The following is a 20,179-nucleotide window of genomic DNA, read 5'->3' as shown; positions in this document are numbered from 1 at the left end:
AGAGGACATATTTTGTGTGACTTGAATCTTTTTGAACATTGAAACTTCTCTCATGGCTGAGAATATGGTGCTCCCTGGTAAATGTTGCACGTGCCCTTGAAAAGGATGTGTGTTCTGCTCTTGCTGGGGGAGGTGGTCTACAGATGTGAGTCCAGGCCAGCTTCTGGTAGTTGTGCAAATCGCCTCTATCCTTGTTGCTTTTCTGTCTAGTTGTACATCATCTATTGAGGATGAGGCATTGAAATCTCTAACAACAGTTGTAACTTTTTTATTGCCCACAAAGCCTGGCCTTCTGCTTCAGTGCTCTGGGATTGTTGAATCCCCTGAAGTGGAATTATGTCTCATAATTCTTTTGATCCCAGCCCGTAGTAGCGACTATTTTTAGTAAAAAATGATGTTGTCAATTTGAGAACTGTTGGTTGTATGTACTTACTGAATTTAGTTGTGTATTTGAAGGTTATGTTAAGATGAGATGCCTTTTCGGTGAAAACATACAAGCATTTGCTTTTCATTTGATGCATTTTACGTGGAATACCATTATAATATAAAAATTAATATAAAATGACTCTGCAGTTTAGCTGTGAATTTAAAGTTTATTTCAGTCAAAATGCCAGGGAGCTTTACTTCTGACTAGGCATATTCAGTAGACTTTCAGTACAGGTTATACTAGAAAAAAGTCTTTAGCGATATGAAGTAAACTCTTATTTGTCACCTAATATGTGCTATTCTATTAATCTTGGGCCTTAAATGTTTAGGTTTTTTTTTTCCCTCTAAAATAGCTTGTATATCATTTGGGTTACTTACATGACTTTTTTTTCTCCTAGAGCCATAAACATTCTAGGTGTATACGGCCGTTTCTGCCTTATTTCAATGTGTCGCACCAGTTTGCTACCTTCCTTCTAAAGGGCTCTTTTGTAAGTAAATATGTGGGACTTTTATTTTGGTTTTGATTTGAGAATTTATATATTTTATCACAGGCTAGCCCTTCTCAAGTGAAGTCTTATGTATGTTACCAGCATACCAGCATTTGTACATAAATGAATAGAAGCAGTGGTGTTTTCTATCTGCTAACTGGTTTTAGTCAAACAGCGTGGAAGCCACTAGCAGGCAAAACTCTCCATGGCTTTGAAGAACACTCACCCAAAGTCACTTGCAACAAAGTTGTTCTTGTTGGTAGAAGCATCAATTATGTAGTCTAGGGAACTTTCAAACTTTGATCTTTTCAGTATTCTGTGCAAAGAAGCAACAACAACAACAACAATGTAAAAAGACACAAGATTCTTATTATTTCTACCTATTGTTAGATTTGAATACAGAAAATACAGTGCCTTTTCTGACTACTAATTACGTAAGAATTGTTCTATTAATACCAGAAAATTCCTAAAAAGCATTTTACACAGGTACAATAGTGAGTATTTTTGAAGCAAAGGCACCAGAATCTTTTTAAATGTTTGCCAAAAGTCTGTAGTATTTACAGGACATAAAGGATTTGCTTGAACAATTTCTTCCTACTTTCAGAATGTTGCTATTGAAGACTTGAGGTAGGTCTTTGGCAAATAGAAATAGAGTGTGCATTATCAGCGCTTCATTCTTGCTGGTACTTACTCATTTTGGAAATCCTCAGAGGATATGATGAACCACTCAACTATGCTTTTTTTGTGTGTTTTCTCCTCAGAGTGAAATACCAGAGCTACAGGTGTGGTATACCAGACTTGGAAAACCATCGAAGAGATTTCTTTTCAAACAACTGGATTCTCTATGGGTAGTTTTCAAATAAATTCATATATTTTAAACATTGCAAACAGTAAAAGAGAACAGACATTTGATTAATGAATTAAGAATTTTTAATTTTATAACTGATTTTGTGGCTTAAGTATAATAGAGCTAAAGTTGTTCCCAGCAGGTGTGTGTGTGTGTGTGTGTGTGTGTGTGTGTGCATTTACAGAAATCCTCCTCAAGGCATAATAGGAGTGTGTGTGTTTATAGGTGTGTTTGTTCTTAGTATCTAGTTTGCCACAGTGAATGGTACCCCCATCCCTTGGCCGCCCAAGTCACAAAATTGAATCTCATCTGCGACTGTCTTTTCCCACCTACTCTTTCTTTATACACCATCATTGATCAAGTAGAGAGCATTCTATCACTGACATGTTTTTCTTACACGATCCTTTCTCCTCCATTCCCACTGGCTACTGCTTATTTCAGTTCCTTATTACCTCTCTCCTAAGATTTTGGAAACTACCTTCTGTTTTCTCAGCCTCCAGTCTGACTCTGTCCGGGCCACCCATCACACTGCGACTAGAATCCAGATCTGGTTTTTGTCAATCCATTGCTTAAGTCCCTCAGTGATTTTTCCTGTGAGTTGACCTCCCTTAGTGTAGCACATGACCCTCGTTGTCACCTCATGGGGTAAAAGACTGCTTTCGTTTCTCTACGCGTGTTCTGCTAACGTGGCCTGTACTCACGAATCTTCTTGCATTTTTCAGAGCATGGCATGTCACTTTACTCACCTCTGTGACTTTGCACATGCTTTTTCTTCCTTCAAAACTCAGCTGAAGTGTCGCTTCCCCTGAAGCTTTCCCTACCAGTCTTAGGTCACGGCCATCTAGGCACGGGTGCTTACTTAAACACTTTCCTCACCACACCGGGCACGTTGAGGACTGGAGACCTGCCTCATTTAGCTTTTTATCTCAGGTCCCTGCTACTGTGCTTAGCACATGGGGGTTCCTCAGTAAATGTTTCAAAGAACGAATTGGTCCAAGTAGGCATATTACTTCACGTAACTGACACAAATCTACTTTTCCTGGAGACTGTTAATGTTCTGTGAATCAGTTAGTCACCATCAGTGATTGAACACCGGTCATATATTAAATTCTAAAAATGAACAGTCTGCTTTTTGTACAATAAATTTCTAGAAATAGGATATTAAAATTGATTTTCCCCATAATAAATAATATCATTTGGGGGGTATACCTGAGCCAGAATATGGTGTTACATATTTCATAGGTCTGACCAACAATTTATTATTAAAGCAAAGATATGCTATAAACCCCTTTAATTCAAAGTAGGAAAAAAAGCTGCTCAAATTTCACAAAATGGGCATACATCTAATGCCTACATTCATTATGCAGAGGATTCTGGTGTCTTCAGAGATCTACATTTAGCATAGAACAGCTGTGATGTAGGGAGTGTTTCTTGAAGGTCATGCCCCGAGCTAAGCATTTTATAAACATTATCTTATTTAATCCTCACAACAGCCCTAGGAGGTATGTATTTTCCCCCCTCATTTTGTGGAGATGTGGCTTAAAGAGATTAAGTTGCCAAAAGCATAGATGTGACATAAACCTAACTTGCTAATTGAAATATGTATTGAACATGAAAGAAGCAGGACTTGTTTTTCTTAATAGTAGAAGGTTTTTTTGTGCTTAACAGCTGGTTAAGCTGTTTATGGACTTTTCCACCTTAGTAAACTCCTAAGTACTAAATAGGCAGATCTCTTATTTACATGTATTGAACACACACAGGCTTTGAGAGCTTGTAGTCTAATGGAAAAGAACAGACTAATAGAAATAGGTTTTGGTGTTGTCTAGTCATCCTTCCCTCCATGTAGTGAAATTCTTTTAAAGTCCTACCTACAAAGTAGAATTTTATAAAGTCTTCTAAATAACTTAAGAAAAAGATCGCAAAGACCTTGGTATTGGATGTATCCTTCACAAGTGGTTATGAAGTTGTAACAGAAGTGAGTTTGGTTGGCTTTTTTTTTTTTTTTTTTTTTCAAAAAGTTATTTGGCCCAGATGAGAGGAGCCCAACGCAGCTGGCCTTGACCTCCGCGTTTTCTTTTCTCAGCTTCTTGACAGCGGTGGCGCTTTCACGCTGGAGCTGCAGGAAGACGAGCTCTTCACCCTCACCACTCTCACCACCGGGGGCAAGGGCAGCTGCCCGCCGCCTCCAGAGTCCCAGCCTTTCCCGCAGGTGTATGAAGATGATTTCGATGTTGGTGAGTTTTTCATTTTTTGCTTGGTTTTTTAAAACTAAAACTTAACCTACCTAACCAGTAGCGGGTGGATTTCTATGTGTCAAACTCGTGCGTGATAAAGTGGCTGTAAAATGTAGCTCTAAATGTCCACGTGGTAACTGAGATCTCATTTTTGTGTTACCTCAAGGTGACTCTCGACCTGAGGACCCTGTAGTTTTCAGTGCCAGAAAAAACGCGTAGAGGTCAATGTCAGAATGAGAGCTATAATCCTAATTTGGTTTCGGTGAAGCCTGAGGTTTATTACCCTGCCGCTTCCCTGTTAGCGGAAGCCATTCCTGGCATCCTCCTGTAGCCCCGAGGTCAAGTGACTTCTCTTTCTTCAGTGTCGGGGGCCTGATGGCTGAAGGCAGCAGTGCTCCCCTTGGCTACTTCACCTCATCGTCTGCCCTGCCCGGGAGTTTTATACTTGCACTCTCCTGCTTTTCTAGGAAGAGCTGTCCTAAAGCTGTTGGAAAAGCTTTTGATTTTCGGTAATTTAGCAGAACTGCTGGACACGTGAGAAGGCCCGGTCATCGTGGTGATAGCCCCAGGTCACTCAGTAGGTGACGGAACTTGTTGATTAGTAGATGTGCAGCTTGTGGACCTCACAGGCAGGGTCAGCTGGCTCTCGTATTTGCTCCTAAGATCTGTGGCTGTAGGAGAGACACAGGCAGGGAGACTGCCATTGTGAGAGAGTGACTTGACCCTCCTATCGCCGCAGGGCTGCTGTTTCCAGCATGGTTGGTTGGAGACTCCTGGTACCCCCTCCCGATGACCCCGGGCCACTGCCCAGCCACAGGGTCTCATGTCCCTTTCCCAGCAAGTGATGTCCTGGTTAACTGCAGGACGATGCCCTTTGGACTGTGTACTGGGCTCCTCTCAATTGTTTGCATGACATGGACCACGGGGACCCCCAGGGTTGCTTGGTGCCTTGTTTTCTTGCAGTTCTCTGAAGTGGCCTCTTAGATGAATCGGTGAATTATGCCGCCAGGCATAATCCTGTTGCTTTCCTTTGCTGACTTCTGTGTCGCAGAGGTAACTGTTCTTGCCCTCAGTAGATGAAGAGTCTGAGATATGGCCTCGTTAACCAGAGAGAAGTTCCCCTGGCACCAAAGCTATTCTGTGACCTGAGGAATGAAGGGCAGTTCGAAACCTTCAGATCTAAAATGTAATGCTCGGTTGACCACAAAATAAACTAAAACCTAAAGTTAAACTGTAAGTCAGGCTGTAGCACTACTTTATATGGTTCTTAATTTCTCAAATGATGAATATGGAAGCATTTAGAAAAGCATGAAGTGTGAAATAGCTGTAAGATGATGACCACAGTTCCTCTTCTATAGCCTTCAGCAGTGTAAGACTGTAATTTAATAAAACCAAGAACAGATTCATAGTGTGGACCCAACTGTTTTTGCCACATTTTAGAAATAGAAGACAATTTGTAATTCGTAAATTCTGTAGTTGATATGGTGAGCCTTTTCTAATCTCTCAGCTGATGACTGTGACCCGGGGTTTAGAAACTTGTTCGACAGATGCTAGAAATAACAAAACCATCTCTTATTGAGCCGTTGCCAGATGCTGGTTTATGTACACACTTCACATACATTCTTTCATTTAATTCTCTTGTCCTCATGCCCACTTAGAAATGAGGGAGCTTGAGAGGCACCTGCGTGGATCAGTCGGTTAAGCGTCTGAATCTTGATTTGGCTCAGGTCCTGATCCCAGGGTTGTGGGATCAAGGCTGGCATCGGGCTCTGTGCTGAGTGTGGAGCCTGCTTAGGATTCTCTCTCTCTCCCTCTCTCTGCCCCTCTCTCCTGTTTGTACTCTCTCTCTCTGTCTTTCAAATAAAAAAGAAATCAATCTCTATTAACCTAAACCCTAAACTTCCACTTGTTATTAGTGTCATTTACTTATTTAGGACTTTTCAAAAGTGTTTTAAAATGTGCTGAAGTATCAGCAGAGATTCTGTGAAGACTTTGTACTAAATGGAGAATTTATTGTGTTCTGAACAGATTACCCGTTTTTTAGTGAAGCTCCGAATTTTGCAGATCAGACTGGTGTCTTTGAATACTTTACAAATATCGAAGACCCCGGAGAGCATCGCTTCACGCTGCGCCAAGTTCTCAATCAGCGGCCCATTACCTGGGCCGCCGATGCGTACAACACTATCAGTGTTATAGGAGATTACAAATGGTATGTAAAATTGGTGTGCGTATGTAGACCTGGCTGAAATAACCTCTCATGTTGTCGAATATGTTCTGAAGTGAAGACTTTTCAACGGTCTTCCTTGTATAAAATCTAATAAGTGTGTGATAATTGCTGAATATCATGACCACAAGCCATGGTTATGATGCCTCAGTGTCCTTCCCTCACATTTGCTCAATTTAATAGTGATTGTTGCTGGAACAGATTGATTTTAGTATAAAAATTGCAGACTTTTGGACCCAGTTATAATTGAAGATTTATTTATAAATAGACATTGTGATTTGTGGGGTTTTTGTGGATTTGCTGGAGAATTCATTTGTTGATCTGGGGTTGCCACCTGCTGGATCCATTGTAGACTTACACTGTTTTAGCCTTCCTGGAAAATCTGTTTACCTGGTGACGGTAGATGGCAATAGTGAGAAGCAGATCGGCCTTTACTGTCATTCCCCCTCGCCTGCCCTAGAGTACTACCGAGGATTGGCTGTTTCTGAACCCAAACTCTTATTTCTGGCTGGGACTCTAGAAATATCGAGAGACTCCTTAATTATAGTAGAGAGATGAGATCGAGCACCATCCAAAGAGTAACCGAGAGTATTCATAACTTTGAAGATTTTATGTATTGAGATGGCAGTACTCATCTTTCCTGCTGCAGTGGCTAAGGAGGTGGGGAGAGGTGGAGGGGGAAAGTGGGGAGAGAGGGAAAGAGCCACAGGGTCTGAGAGAGAAAGAACCAGGAGAGAGCAGTGATGCCTGTCGAGAGGCATCGTGTTCATCGTTCTTAGCCCTGCTTTCATTGTGTGATTCCCTGCTCAGGAATCTGCAGTGACTCTCTTCAGCTACCGAATCAGATCTCATCGTCTGTGTCTGACTTCCAAGACCCTTTCACATTTGGGCTCATCCTGTTTATTATGTACTCTTTCCCAGTATTTCCTCCTGGATTCAAAGTAGCCAGGTCTGTTCAGAGATTCCCCACAAGTCCCATGCTCATTTCTTTTCTTCTGGCTGCGACTCCCTCTAACGTGGGGAAAGGAGGGAAGGAAAACTGGGTCGTACTTCCCACAACTACCTGTGGCAGAGCTATCATCCTCCCCACCTTACAGATCAAGAAACCAAGACTTCCGGGTAACATTTGCCTGAGATCCTATACTTGTAAGTTCTAGAACTAGGGTGAGAGGCCAGGACTGTCTGGTGCCGTAGCTCATCTCTTTGGACTACACCTCACTGCTTCGTTTTAATCGTTGTCTTCTTCCTAAGACGAGCAGGGGATGAGTGTGGTTTACCTATAGTGCTGTTTTAGAAACTCGGCTCTCAGTGTGGGCACAGCCATCATTTCTTCAGGACCGTATTTGTGGTGGGACTTCCCCTCTCATACTTAGGTTTAGTTGAGTCCCAGCCCAGTGATTTGACTATGGAGGGTAGGCTTTCCTGAGGCTACTTGAGACTTTCATCGTGTTAGTGAGCTTTGGTTGGGATCTGCGGACGGCCCACCAAATGACCTCTCACTGCACGCATCCCAGCTTTGCATCCCTTTGGTTAAGTTTGCTTAATGCACAGGCTGGTTTTTGTGCCCTTAGCACGACCAAGAGGTTGTGGCTGTGGAAGACCAGACCACGCTTTTATTCTCCTTCATTTGCCGTAAAATTGCTGGCAAGTTCTGCCTGGGGAATCTCTATTCTGGAATGTGATGTAAACAAAGGAGGTTAGATCTTCTCCCGCCCTGACTCTAAATAGAGTAAGTTTGTGGTGCTGTAACACATTCACACTTCTGATGAGTCAGAACAGAGGTAGGGGATGTGTGGAGCAGTTCTGATCCTTAGTAGTTTTCCTGCTGGTGACAGTCTGTAGAGAGACCAGCTCCCTCTGCTGGGGAGGATGTACAAGAGAGACTGTGCTTCTGTTAACTTTGCATTGGACTTTTCTGTAAAGTAGCCCAGCTTTGGTTAGACGATTCAACGTGGATTTTCCTGATTGTTGTGTGCCTGTTGTAGCTACTTCTTTTATATTTTTCATTACAGAGTAAAATTTTATTGTGCAAAATTCACTGATAAGAATCTGAGAAGTGTAAAAGCCACATAATTCTAGATCTAACTTTCCCCGCTTCCAAAATACATTTCTTGACATTCTTAGTTTTCTTTTAGGTAAATTGCTTGCCTTATTACTTGGCTTTGTGCATGCTTGCTTTCCTGTTCGCAGTTCAAGTTTGAGTAGGAGGTAAATTATTTTCAGAGATCATTTTGGCTTGGGGTGGTTGTATCATTGCAGAAGGCATCTAGTAGGGTTTATAAAAGAAGCCTGGAGCAGAGCTCACTGTTAAAGCTGTAGTAGCTGGTTGGCTGAATTTCCTCTCCTTTGATGTGCCCCTGTTGATCAGTGATGCCGGGCCAGGGTTTTACTGTCCCTATAGGGACAGGGATGCTCTGTAGGGGAAAACGGCTCTCAGAGTAGGATTCCTGAACCAGTGGCGCCGGCATCACCTGGGAATTTGCCAGACATGCAGATTCAAGAGCCGTGTTGCAACCCACCTGAGTCAGAAGCTGTGGGCTGGGGCTGACAGACTGACTTTCACAAGCCCTCCAGGCAATTTCAGTGCTGCTCAAATTTGAAAACCCCTGCTGTAGTGTCAGGAGAGTTGCCTCTGTCTTTGCAGAGAAATACCTTTAGATCTTTCTTCTGGGGTTTTTAAGTCTTGCTCGAGTTAAAGGTAAATATTAGCTCCAAAGTGTGTTCTCCTAGGGGCTCCAAGCTTTTGTCTTCACTGCTTCTCTTAGCAGATGGAAATTTAGTAAATTTGTTTTTCAGAATTATATGGAAGCAGACCTTTTATGCATTCCTATGGGGAAAAAAGCCTTCTTTTAACATTATATTCTTAGGTTGAGAAGTTGTTTTATCATAGATCAGAAATGTGTTCTCTTTTTTTTTTTTAAGTTTATTCACTTATTTTGAGAGAGAGAGAGCGGGAGGGGCAAAGAGAGAGGGAGAGAGAGAGAGAATCCCAAGCAGGCTCCATGCTGTGGGTATAGAACCTGATGTGGGGCTCGAACACATGAACTGTGAGATCATGAGTTGATCTGAAAGAGTAGGATGCTCAACAGACTGAGCCGCCCAGGGACCCCAAGAAATGTGTTCTTAAGAGACTTAAAAACCGTAAATACTATTTTCCAGTAGCTCATTGAAAGAGGCAACGAAATGGCTTAACTTTAGTCACATAAAACTTAAAACTGTTATCAATGAAGATTTTTTTTTTTTCCCCATCAATGAAGATTCTTGAAGCCCATCCCTGCCACAAACACAGACTTAGCAAGTCACATATTCACCTCAATTAGAAGTTTGGAGGCATGTGGCTGTGAAATGACACATTTGTGCCTTACCTGGAGTGGCATAATAAAAAGTGCTAATGAACAGTTTCACTCTGCAGGTCCAACCTGACTGTGAGGTGTGATGTTTACATAGAGACTCCTGAGAAGGGAGGCGTGTTCATTGCGGGAAGAGTAAATAAAGGTGGTATCTTGATTAGAAGCGCTAGAGGAGTTTTCTTCTGGATTTTTGCAAATGGAACCTACAAAGTTACAGGTGACCTAGGTAAGTGACTTCTTCTGTATGTAGCACATGACTTACTCTGAAATATGCTGTGAGCTTCTTATTGTGTGATGAGAGAGCTTCATCTCTAGGTGCTTGGACATCTATTTGGGAAGAGATTCAGCACATTTGAGCCAACACCAAATGATTCAAAATCATAGAGTTAATGAGAGAGGCGGGTGTGGAAAAGAAGGTTGTGTAGAGCTCTTTCTGGTGGAGCTGAGCTAGGCGGTCAGGATAGGATTTGCATAGCCTGGGGTGATGTGGACGGAGTGGGGAGAGAATGCTCAAGAAACACCCTAAGTAAAAAGCAAGACTATAAGAATGTGCTGGTATGCTTAGGGAAGTAGAAGGAGAGGGGTTGGTCTGCTTAAAATGGAGATACCCTGAGGGCGCTTGGGTGGCTCAGTAGGTAGAGTCTGACTCTTGATTTCCGCTCAAGTCAAGATCTTAAGGTTTCTGAGTTTGAGCCCTGTATCGGACTCTGCCCTGACACTGGGGAGCCTGCTTGAGATTCCCAATCTCTCTCTCTCTCTCTCTCTCTCTCTCTCTCTCTCTTTCTGTTCCTCCCCCACTCATGTTCTCTCCTTCTCTCTCTCTCAAAAATAAATAAACATTTTTTAAAAATGGAGATATCCTGTTTCCCAATGTAGTTAATAATTTGACACTTTTCATTCATCTTAACAGCCCTTGTCTTATGTAGAATAGCATCTTATTCAGGAGAGGTGCTTAGAGTGTGTCCATGTTGAATTCTGTCTAATTCACTGTGGTGTTGGTGCCCCCTGCTCTGTGGAAACAGACTGTATTGGTGCTGCCTCTTCTGGATTCTCAGTCTCTTGACTTAGTCCTGCATTAGTGAAAAAAATCTTCTCTCCTATAGTTTGTAACTCTTTGCCTCTTGCTAGGTGGAAAGGGCTCCACAAGTAATGAAGAAAGAGTGGGTAATAAGGACACCAGAGTAGGAATTGCAGAATCATAGCATGACCCATCTAGAACATTCCTCACTGATTTTTCAAACCAGAAACCAGTCCAAACCAGAGAGCTTAATCGCTTTTCCCAAAGTCTCAAAATGAGATGGTGGTAGAATTAGAACTAATGATTTAAATCTGCGTCTTTAGTCCCCCCTGTTCTTGTGTTTTAAACTGCCCACTCAACATCTCATCCGCTTTCTCTCAGCCATTCAGATAGAATATATCCCCAGATTAACTGTTTTCTCTCTCTAATTCTCAGTTCACGCTCTATCTATGTAAGCAGTTACACTAGCTGGAAATCTTACGGTGACCTTTGACTACCACTCTTTTTTCTTTCTCTCCAGTCCAATCAAGTATAAACCTACGCCTGAACTGTAGAAGCCAACACATTATACTGGGGATGGTTTGTAAATTTATTTCACTGGTTCTCCTGTGAGCTCACATATGATATATGTCTCAGAGTAGGCTCCCAGTACGTGCTTGTGGAATGCATGCCCAAATGAAGGATGTTTTGTTTTAAATCAGTAGTAGATCTGGAAATGTGGATCTTTGTTAAGGCTTACTTTACTGCATACACATGCCTCCCGAGAATCCCCACTGAGCTATGTGATTCTGTGATTTAGATTTTAAAAATATATCAATTAGGATCATCTTTGTGTGTTGCAGCTGGATGGATCATATATGCTCTAGGACATGTTGACGTTACAGCGAACAGATGGTATACGCTCACATTAATTATTAAGGTAAGGATTGCTGATCAGAATACCTGGAGGTAAAATATTCTTTTTTTGTGCTTTTCTAGCATTTTCTGTCCTCAAACGAGAGGGGGAAAGTGTGATAAATACAGTGATGGAAATAGGCAGAGAATCTGCTGGGACACCAGCAGACTCTAGGGAGATAGTATATGTCAGGGTAAACCTGTATGAGAACCATCAACTCTTGACTTTATCACCCCACGATTTTTTTAAATTTTGGTTTTGTTTTTTTCAACTCAGGAGTAGTTGGTAAATAGTCAATAATTGATTTATTTTTTTCCAAGTTGGCCTGAACCAAGATTATAATTGGAGCTTATAGATATAAGCAAAATCACATAAATTTATTTTCAGTGGTTGAGACTAATTTGGTTTTCAGAGAAAGGTACAATTTTTTAGAAGTTGGTTTCCATGAGTATTTTTTTGTCATGGAAGGTACCAGATAAATCGTAGGATAAGAATGTCTAAAAATACTTGTCAAAATTGCCGAGTGATCATGAGTTCTTGATGGACATGCATTCAAGGGACGTGTAGAAAATTCTTCTGTGTAATATACTACTGCTCTCTGCCATTATAATTCTGTCATAATTTGATTTAGGTTACAACAAGCAGTAAAATACGGAATTCAGATAACTTTTTGAAATTGTTCTCCTCTCTTGCCCAGCCACCAAAAAATGATACAGTAACATTTTCCAGGCAGTAACAGTAGGCTTTGAACATCTGGTTTGTGTGTGGCATAGTTTATTTAACTCTGCCACACTCGATGGCACAACTTTGTTCCCCGTTCTTTCCTCTTCTGGTGAATGGAGGCAGGATGGGCTGGCTTTCCTTGCAGGTAGAGGGGAGGGGTCTTTTACATGCCTCCTGGGGTGCACACGTGCTGGTGTTTGTTCAGGCAGATGTTTAGAAATGGAATTATATTTACAATCTTGACAGAAACTGCCCTATTGCTAGCCAAGCTGTATCCACTTTTATAGCAGTTATAATATATTACCTATTTTTAAAGATTTTTTTCAAACTAATTGACGTGATTTATATTTCCCGGATAATTAGGGAGGTTGCACATCTTACTATGTTTATTGGCTATTTGTATATATTTTTTTTCTCTTCTCTGAAGTTACCCATTCACATTCTTTCCTCATTTTCTTACTGTGTTTTCTTTTTCCGTTGGATCCATATGAATTTATGATATATTTTGAGTAGTCACCCATTTTCTTTTTTTTTTTTTTTAGTTTTTTTTTTTTTTTTTTACATTTATTTTATTTTTGAGAGGCAGAGAGAGACAGAGCACAAGTAGGGGAGGGGCAGAGAGAGAGGGAGACACAGAATCCGAAACAGGCTCCAGGCCCTGAGCTGTCATCACAGAGCCCGACGCGGGGCTCGAACTCACAAACCGTGAGATCATGACCTGAACCGGAGTCGGACGCTCAACCGACTGAGCCACCCGGGCACCCCTATTTTGAGTAGTCATCCATTTTCTGTTACTTATGTTACAAATATTTTTTGTGTCTTGTGTGTTTTAATTTCTAATGGTATGTTTCGCAGATAGAAGTTTTAAATTTTGGTGCTGTCAAGTATTTCACTTTTTCTTCAGTGCTTTTATGTTTTATTTAAGAAAGCCTGCACCTTTCTCACGGTTAGGAACATTTCTTTTCCTCTAAACTAAACAAAGTTGAGGATTTTTTTTTCCTGTTGGAGTCTTTAATACATCTGGAATTTATTTGTGAATCATAAGGGAAGATCCCAATATAATTTTTTTAAACGAATGGATAGCCATCATCATTTATTACCACAGACCATCCTTTTGTTTATGATTTGAAGGCTAACTCTTTGATGTAACAAATCATCACATGTGCATAGGCTTCTTTCTGAACTTTGGTCTTTATAGTGCTTTGTCTTTCCTTATCCAGTATCACTCTTTAAAACACTTGATTACAGGGGCGCCTGGGTGGCTCAGTCGGTTGAGCGTCCGACTGCGGCCCAGGTCATGATCTCATGGCTTGTGAGTTCGAGCCCCGCGTCGGGCTCTGTGCTGACAGCCTGGAGCCTGCTTCTGCTTCTGTGTCTCCCTCTCTTTCTGTTCCTAACCCACTCGCATTCTTTCTCTGTCTCTCTCAAAAATAAATAAACATTAAAAAATAAATAAATAAAACACTTGATTACACAGTTTACCCCTTTACTTCCTTCAGGTTCTTTCCTGACCACCTTATATAAAATAGCACCCACCTCCTTTTGTGTCCCTCCCCCCCCCCCCCCCCCCCCCCCCCGCCAGTTTATTTTTCTTACCTCCTGACATCACACAGATTCTGCTGATGGTTTTTGCCCTTGCCTCCTCCCTTCACTAGAAAATGGCTCCTTCAGTGACAGGCCTCTTTCACCAAACACTGATGGCTCTCCAGCATTCCTGGCACGTTTGCCATCAGAGCAAGAGCCTGGTGAATTCTGGCGAGTGAGTGAATGGATGCCCCCAAGGGCAAGTCCCTCATGATTTCTTTTTCCAAATTATCCTTTGTAAATTAAAGAAAAAAAAAAGTATATTTATTTCTTGTATGTGAACTTTTAAAACATCTTTTCGATTCCATGAAAAATGCAGCCAGTATTACGTTGAAAATTTATACATCAATTTGGGCAAAGCCAACTTTTTTTTAGAATGATGTGTTTCCCCCCCACAAGACCATGAGGACAAGAACAGGCTGCATTTGCCACTGTGTCCTCCAGTTTTATTTAGTGGTTCTTGCATACTTCTTGTTAGGCTTATTTTTAGCAATGTTTTGAATTTTTTGAAACCATGAAAGGGATTTAAAAAATAAATGTCCTTAATTTTTCTCAGGTGCTTTGTAGACAGGGGTAAGAAAATCAGAAGGGCTTGTTGGAAACAGGTGCCTTCTGGGCCCCTTCTTGTTCCTTCCTCCTCACCCCATGCGTTGTCCTGTGCCTCTGATACAGTCACTCTGAACTGTTCGAGGTGTATCTTCTGGTATCTCTTTAATAAAAAGTGATTTGTAACTTCTAGAAATTAGCTCCGGTCTCGCCACTGGAACAGGCGGGGGTTTTGCAGACTTAACACCCGTGCCACCCCCAGCCCCACCGTCTCTTGTTCCGTCGGCCGGGAGCACCCGGCTTCCCTGTCGCGTTTCAACTCTGGGCACTTCGAGGCCTCCTCCCACTCTGCAGTCTGGTCAAGCCCCCGTCTCCTGGTTGAGTTCTTCACACGCCTTGTACCGCTTAGCTTTTCTTTATTGTGTGAGTTGGTGGGTATGTCTCCCGCTAGAGCGTAAGCTCCATGGAACAGGGGCCTTGCCTTTCTTGTTCATCCTAAATTCCCAGTCCTTTAATAGCACTTGGCAAATAGTTTTTTGCATGAATGAAAAGGCAAAGCAAAACAACATCTTGTTCGGTGGTCCATTTTCCAAATTACAGCTAATAGGAGGATTTTTATATTTTTTTACTTAAGTCTTTCATTGGTCACCTACATGCCAGGTACTGGCATTAGCGAAATTATGAAGGTCATGGTTTTCCAGTTAAAATAACCAGTTGTCCCTCAGCTTGCCTCTTCCCATCGTGTTTCTCTCCCCACTGTAGATCCATAATCACAGACGACGACAGCTTTACCGGTAACAGATCTGGTTTGAAACTAGCCCACAGGCTGTGTATCAGACTGAAAGCACTGTGAGACCAGCTTCAGTGTTCGTTTTCCTCCTTTTACCATCCCCAAGACCAGCGTTTAGGAGGATTTTATATCATTTTGTCCTTGGCCCTCTTTCACTGCTTCTCAGCACTACTGAGGTGGTGGTTAGAGCGATAGACTGAAGCCTTAGTATGTTCCACCTGCAAGTGTTTTATGTTGCTCAGCTTTTGTTTTCCCGTCCATAATATCAGGAATATCCATAATATCACATCCTTCTTACAAAGATCAAATGAGATCATATATATGAGCGTTCGGTACGGTACTTGTTACATGGTAAGCACTTCGTGACTCGAGTGAATATTCTCAGCAGTAGGCATGTTTGAACCAAACAGAGCAGCATTCATATTTCCTTGCTGATGCATCCTGACTCCCCGAAAGTTATTTCATTTCTTTGAGCTTCTATTTCCTGGTCTGTAAAAGGGACATAACTTCTGTAAGGTTGTTTGGGGTTAAATGTGTCTTATTCTTTCGTTCCACACATTTCTATGAAGCACCTGTTATGTGTCCTTTTCTAGGTGGTAAGGGATACAGCAGTAATGAAGACACACACAGTTCCTTCTCTCCTGGAGCGGGTATTCTCTAGGGCAGGGGTTGGCAAACCCTTTGTAAGGGGCCAGACAGTAAATATTTTAGGCTTCGTGGGCCACGTAGTCTGTGCAACTTTACTCAACTCTGCTTTTGTAGTGAGACAGCAGCCACGGACAGTAGATAAATGGACGCGTGTGGCTTTGTTCCGATAACATTTTATTTATAGAAACAGGTGGCTGGCTTGTGGGCCCTAGATGGCTGCCTCTGGTTCTAAGACGGTAAAAAAACCCAAATCAGCCAGTCACATGGTGAAGACAAAATGGGACAGTGAGGTGAATGAGCTCCACTGTCCAGAGTGTCTAGGTAGAGAGGCGAGGGAAGTGCTCTCGGAGCTGGTGAGCTTTGAGCTGAGCCCTGCCGGATGGGAAGAGCACCTTGAGCAGAGGACCCTGCTGGTGACAGGCCTCGTGTGAGGGACCCTGCTGGTGACAGGCCTCGTGTGCGGAGCAGCCCAGAGGCCAGAGGGCAGGGGTGGGGAGGAGGAGGTGATGTATGCTTGCGCGCTATGGCTACGTATTGGCTCAGTGTTAATACCCCCCGTTGGCCGAGCAGCGGAAGGTGTTCAGTGAGCACCTTGAGAGCTGCGGGTAGCTGTGCACGCGTGTGGCTGTGCACGCGTGTGGCTGTGCACGCGTGTGCTGGTGGGAATATGTGCGGCCCTGAATGTGGAGTTGGGCGGCTATGATTCAAGTTGTAGCCCTGCTGGTGAATCTGATTTTGACTTTTAATCTCACGTCTCAGTATCTCCCTCCGTAACATGAAAGGGCGAAACGAACACCCATTGAACTGCAATTCTGTGACCTAAAAACAGGTTTTCTTTTGATCCGTAGCCCAGTGCTTTGGATCGTTAGCTCTTCACCCTTTGAAATTAGCTACTTTTAAATGTTCAGCTGCAGCTGATACGCTCATAAACGTGCTATAATAATGATGACAAGAGCTGGCATTTATTTTCCCCTGTGTGCCAGGCACTTGGCTAGGTAGGAATGGCCGCTATCTGAGGGAGTTATTTTTGTCTTTCTGTGTCAGTGACCAGTAAGTCATTCATTTCTCTGGACGTCTCCCTTCTTACGCCTGACCCTCTCACCCCAACATCAGTTTAACTGACGGTTCCTAGTTTTATAACTTGAGGGTGGGCTCTCCATATGACTTTGAGGTGATAATTTGTACACGGGACAAAACGGACTTAGGTAAACGGAAGCTTTGGCTCCGGTAGTCACGTCCGAAAAGCTGGTGGCCGTTAGCCACAACACATGAGGATGCACGTACTTGCAAATTACAAATGTTTCTTTCCTTCAGTGGGCTTTTGTTTAAAACTTTACAACGTTAGGAAAAGTTTTACATTTCTGTTGGTTTAGAGCATTTTGGTGGGGGACAAGGAAATATCAAGGTATTTATTCCTTGTGCTTCGGAAACTAGTTACATAAGTAGATAAGAATTTCCTCAGAGAATTTTTCCTGTATTTCAAACTTGCGCTCAAACTTGTGGAATTGTGTTTTGCCATGGTCTTAAGTGAGAAAGATGTTCGCTTCACGGAATAGATTGGCCACACATATTAAGAAACAGACCTCAGAGGATCATTTTCATACGTCTTCAAGGGGTACATTTGTCTTTCCTCCAGGGCCGTTTCTCCTCTGGCACGTTGAATGGCAAGTCTGTCTGGAAGAATATCCCTGTGAGTTTCCCGAAGAATGGCTGGGCCGCGATTGGAACTCACTCTTTTGAATTTGCACAGTTTGACAACTTTCATGTGGAAGCCACAACCTAATATTCACAGAGCACCGTAGAACACTCCTTGGATTTTCTTTCTTTCTTTTTGGTTTTGGTTCAGAGCCAAGTCTTGCCTTGATGGATCAATACATGAGCCTCTCGGAGACGAAAAATAGTGAAGAGTAAATGGGGAGAGAAATATATTTTTGCTTGATCTTCTGGAAGATATTTTTAAAACTAATGCCGAGGGGAAACACGTGAATCTGTAACATTACCCGATATGGCCCCTAAAGTTCAAGCTGTACAGGGGTCCTGTTGTTAGGGGCGGTTTGGGTGGTTCACACCTTGAAGCCTTGGCTTTAATGCTGAGCTCGCTTTCTTCATCTTGTGTGCAAGGGCTCGTGCAGAGGGCAGTGACTTGATCTTCACAGATGTGGACTGTGTGTCTGACTGAGCTGAGGGCCTCGTCTGGAGGTAATGCCGCCCCAGAGGGAGCTGAAGAACACTGGAAGTGCTGCTTTTTGAAAACCACTTCAACATGTTAATCTTACACTCTATAAAGAGTATTTTTTCTTTTCCTTTTTACAGTGATGCTTTTGAATTATAGATGAGTGGATGATTTGAAAAATGCCTCATTAATAAACTACCTCTAAAGCTACTTCTGCAGTAATGAATATGAGCAGATTAATTGGGTTATCTGCAGTTTTTAAGTCTTTTAGATCCAGCTTTTAGTCATGTAACCCTTAAAACTCTCTGAGAACATCTTCCCAGGTGGCTGGAAGGAAGAAGAGAATCCCACCTAGCCAGTGCTGCACGTGGCTCTCAAGATGATATTGTAGCAGTTTTCTTGTGTCTTATCTCATTGTGCCTTTCGTGGTCTGTCTTGTGTGTCACTGATGACAGACTAAAACAGCTAACGAATTATTTTGTCTTTGCTCTCGGAAGAAGGGGAACACTAAGCTTCTGCTGGTACATAGAATTGGATCATTCTCTAATATTGTGTGATTCGATGCATTTATTTCATTAAAATACAAATGTGTTTGTATTTAAGTATGGGGAGCATATTTCTCATGCAGTGTAATTGATATCTAAGCATTAATAGACATCCTAGAAACAACTCCCATCATTCATGTCGATAAAGTAAATTCTGGAATTCTTTATAATGAAAGTTCAGAGCTTCACTGGACTAATTCTGCAATTTTGGAATTTGTAATAGTTCAACATAGGTGAAATTAACAAAGTTGTGTATTTCTATTATAATAAGACAAGAAGGTAAATATTAGAATAAATCAGATTACAGAGAAAAAGTTTAAATTAAAACCAAGTCTTAAGTGATTTCCATTCCGGTCTCTACATATGTTTTTAAGTTAACTTTGTTGTGGCAGAATTCACATACGATAAAATGTTCTCATTTTAAGTGTACAGTTCAGTGAGCCTTGGTAGGTGGAAATACCCACAAAACCAACACCCCAACTACGATGTGGAACATTTCTGTTACCCCCAGAAAGTTCTCATGTGCACCTATAGTAATTTCCTCCCACCCGCACCCGTCTCAGGCAACCATCGATCTGATTTCTATTGATGCTGATAAATTTTCCTTGTTCTAAAACGTTATAAAAGTGGCATCATACACGATGTAGTCCTTGCTGAATGGTTTCTTTCATTCAGCAGAATGCTTTGAGATTTGTCTATGTTGCTGTTTATATCAACGGTTTGCTCCTTATGTCAAAGAAAATTCCATTGTATGGTTCTGCGACCGTTTGTCATCCCCTTCTCCCACTTTCTGGTGTTGCAAATAAACCTGTCACGAACATTTGTGTACAAGTCTCTGTGTGGACGTGTGTTTTCACTTCTTAATAAATACCAAAGAGTGAAATTGCTGGATCTTTAGGGGAGTGTCTGTATAACTTTATATGAAGCTGCTAAGCTGTTTCCCACAATGACTGTATGATTTTACACTCCCAGCAGCGTGTTTGAGAGTTGCAGTTGCTTCCCACTCTCGCCAAAGCTTCATGTTGTTACTCCGCCTGATTTCAGGTGTGTGGGTGTGTGGCAGTGCACGAGACGTTGAGCATCTTTTCACGGACTTCTGTGTCACTCATGTATTTTCTTTTGTGAAATGTTTGTGTACCTTTTGCTCATTTTAAAAATTAGGTTTCCTGTCTTATTAAGAGCTCTTTGTATATTTCAGATGCAATTTTAAAACTCAGATATATGTTTTATAAATTGTTTTCTCCAAGTATGTATCATTTCAAGAATGCAAAATTTTGATTTGGAAGTGCAGTTTATTTTATTTTTTTCCTTTCTGGTAGGTGGTTTTGTTTTTCCGTTGTTTGTTTGGTTGGTTTTTTTTTTTGCTTGTTTGTGCATCCTAAGAAATCTTTGTCTATTCTAAATTCATAAGGATCTTACCCTTTTTTTCTTGTATAAGTGTTATACTTTTAGTTTCTATATTCAGTCTGTGATCCATTTTGCATTTTTTTTGGCATATGCTGAGAGGTGTGAGGTTTGACATTCATTTTTTTTTTCCTGTATGGATATTCAGTTTTTCCAATATCATTTGTTGAAAACACTATCCTTTGTGAAAAATCAATTGCCTATCACTGTGTACCTCCAGAAATAAATTCTCCATTCTGTTGTATTGATCTGCATAGCTGTCCTTAGGCAAATGCCACACTGTC

General features: G+C 41.8%; 1 protein-coding gene across 6 annotated transcripts in view; it reads left to right on the top strand.

The window, feature by feature from the left end:
* GALC (galactosylceramidase) overlaps positions 1–20,179 on the top strand; it is a 150,884-nt gene that overhangs the window by 43,726 nt on the left and 86,979 nt on the right. For 5 of the 6 annotated variants that reach the window (XR_006203988.1, XM_042943994.1, XM_042943995.1 and 2 more), the window contains exons 11-16: positions 825–914; positions 1,676–1,762; positions 3,845–3,995; positions 6,024–6,204; positions 9,632–9,795; positions 11,430–11,506. Coding sequence is in view for 5 of the 6 variants with exons in the window: in XM_042943994.1 (XP_042799928.1) it covers positions 825–914; positions 1,676–1,762; positions 3,845–3,995; positions 6,024–6,204; positions 9,632–9,795; positions 11,430–11,506 (750 nt within the window). In the remaining variant the exon portion in view is untranslated. Of the gene's footprint in view, positions 1–824; positions 915–1,675; positions 1,763–3,844; positions 3,996–6,023; positions 6,205–9,631; positions 9,796–11,429; positions 11,507–17,409; positions 19,312–20,179 lie in introns of those variants that run through there. The other variant, XM_042943993.1, reaches the window with a different exon arrangement.

Source organism: Panthera leo, chromosome B3, assembly GCF_018350215.1.
Source record: "Panthera leo isolate Ple1 chromosome B3, P.leo_Ple1_pat1.1, whole genome shotgun sequence".
Classification (NCBI taxonomy): Eukaryota; Metazoa; Chordata; class Mammalia; order Carnivora; family Felidae; genus Panthera; species Panthera leo.
This window is presented reverse-complemented; position numbering and strand designations above follow the sequence as displayed.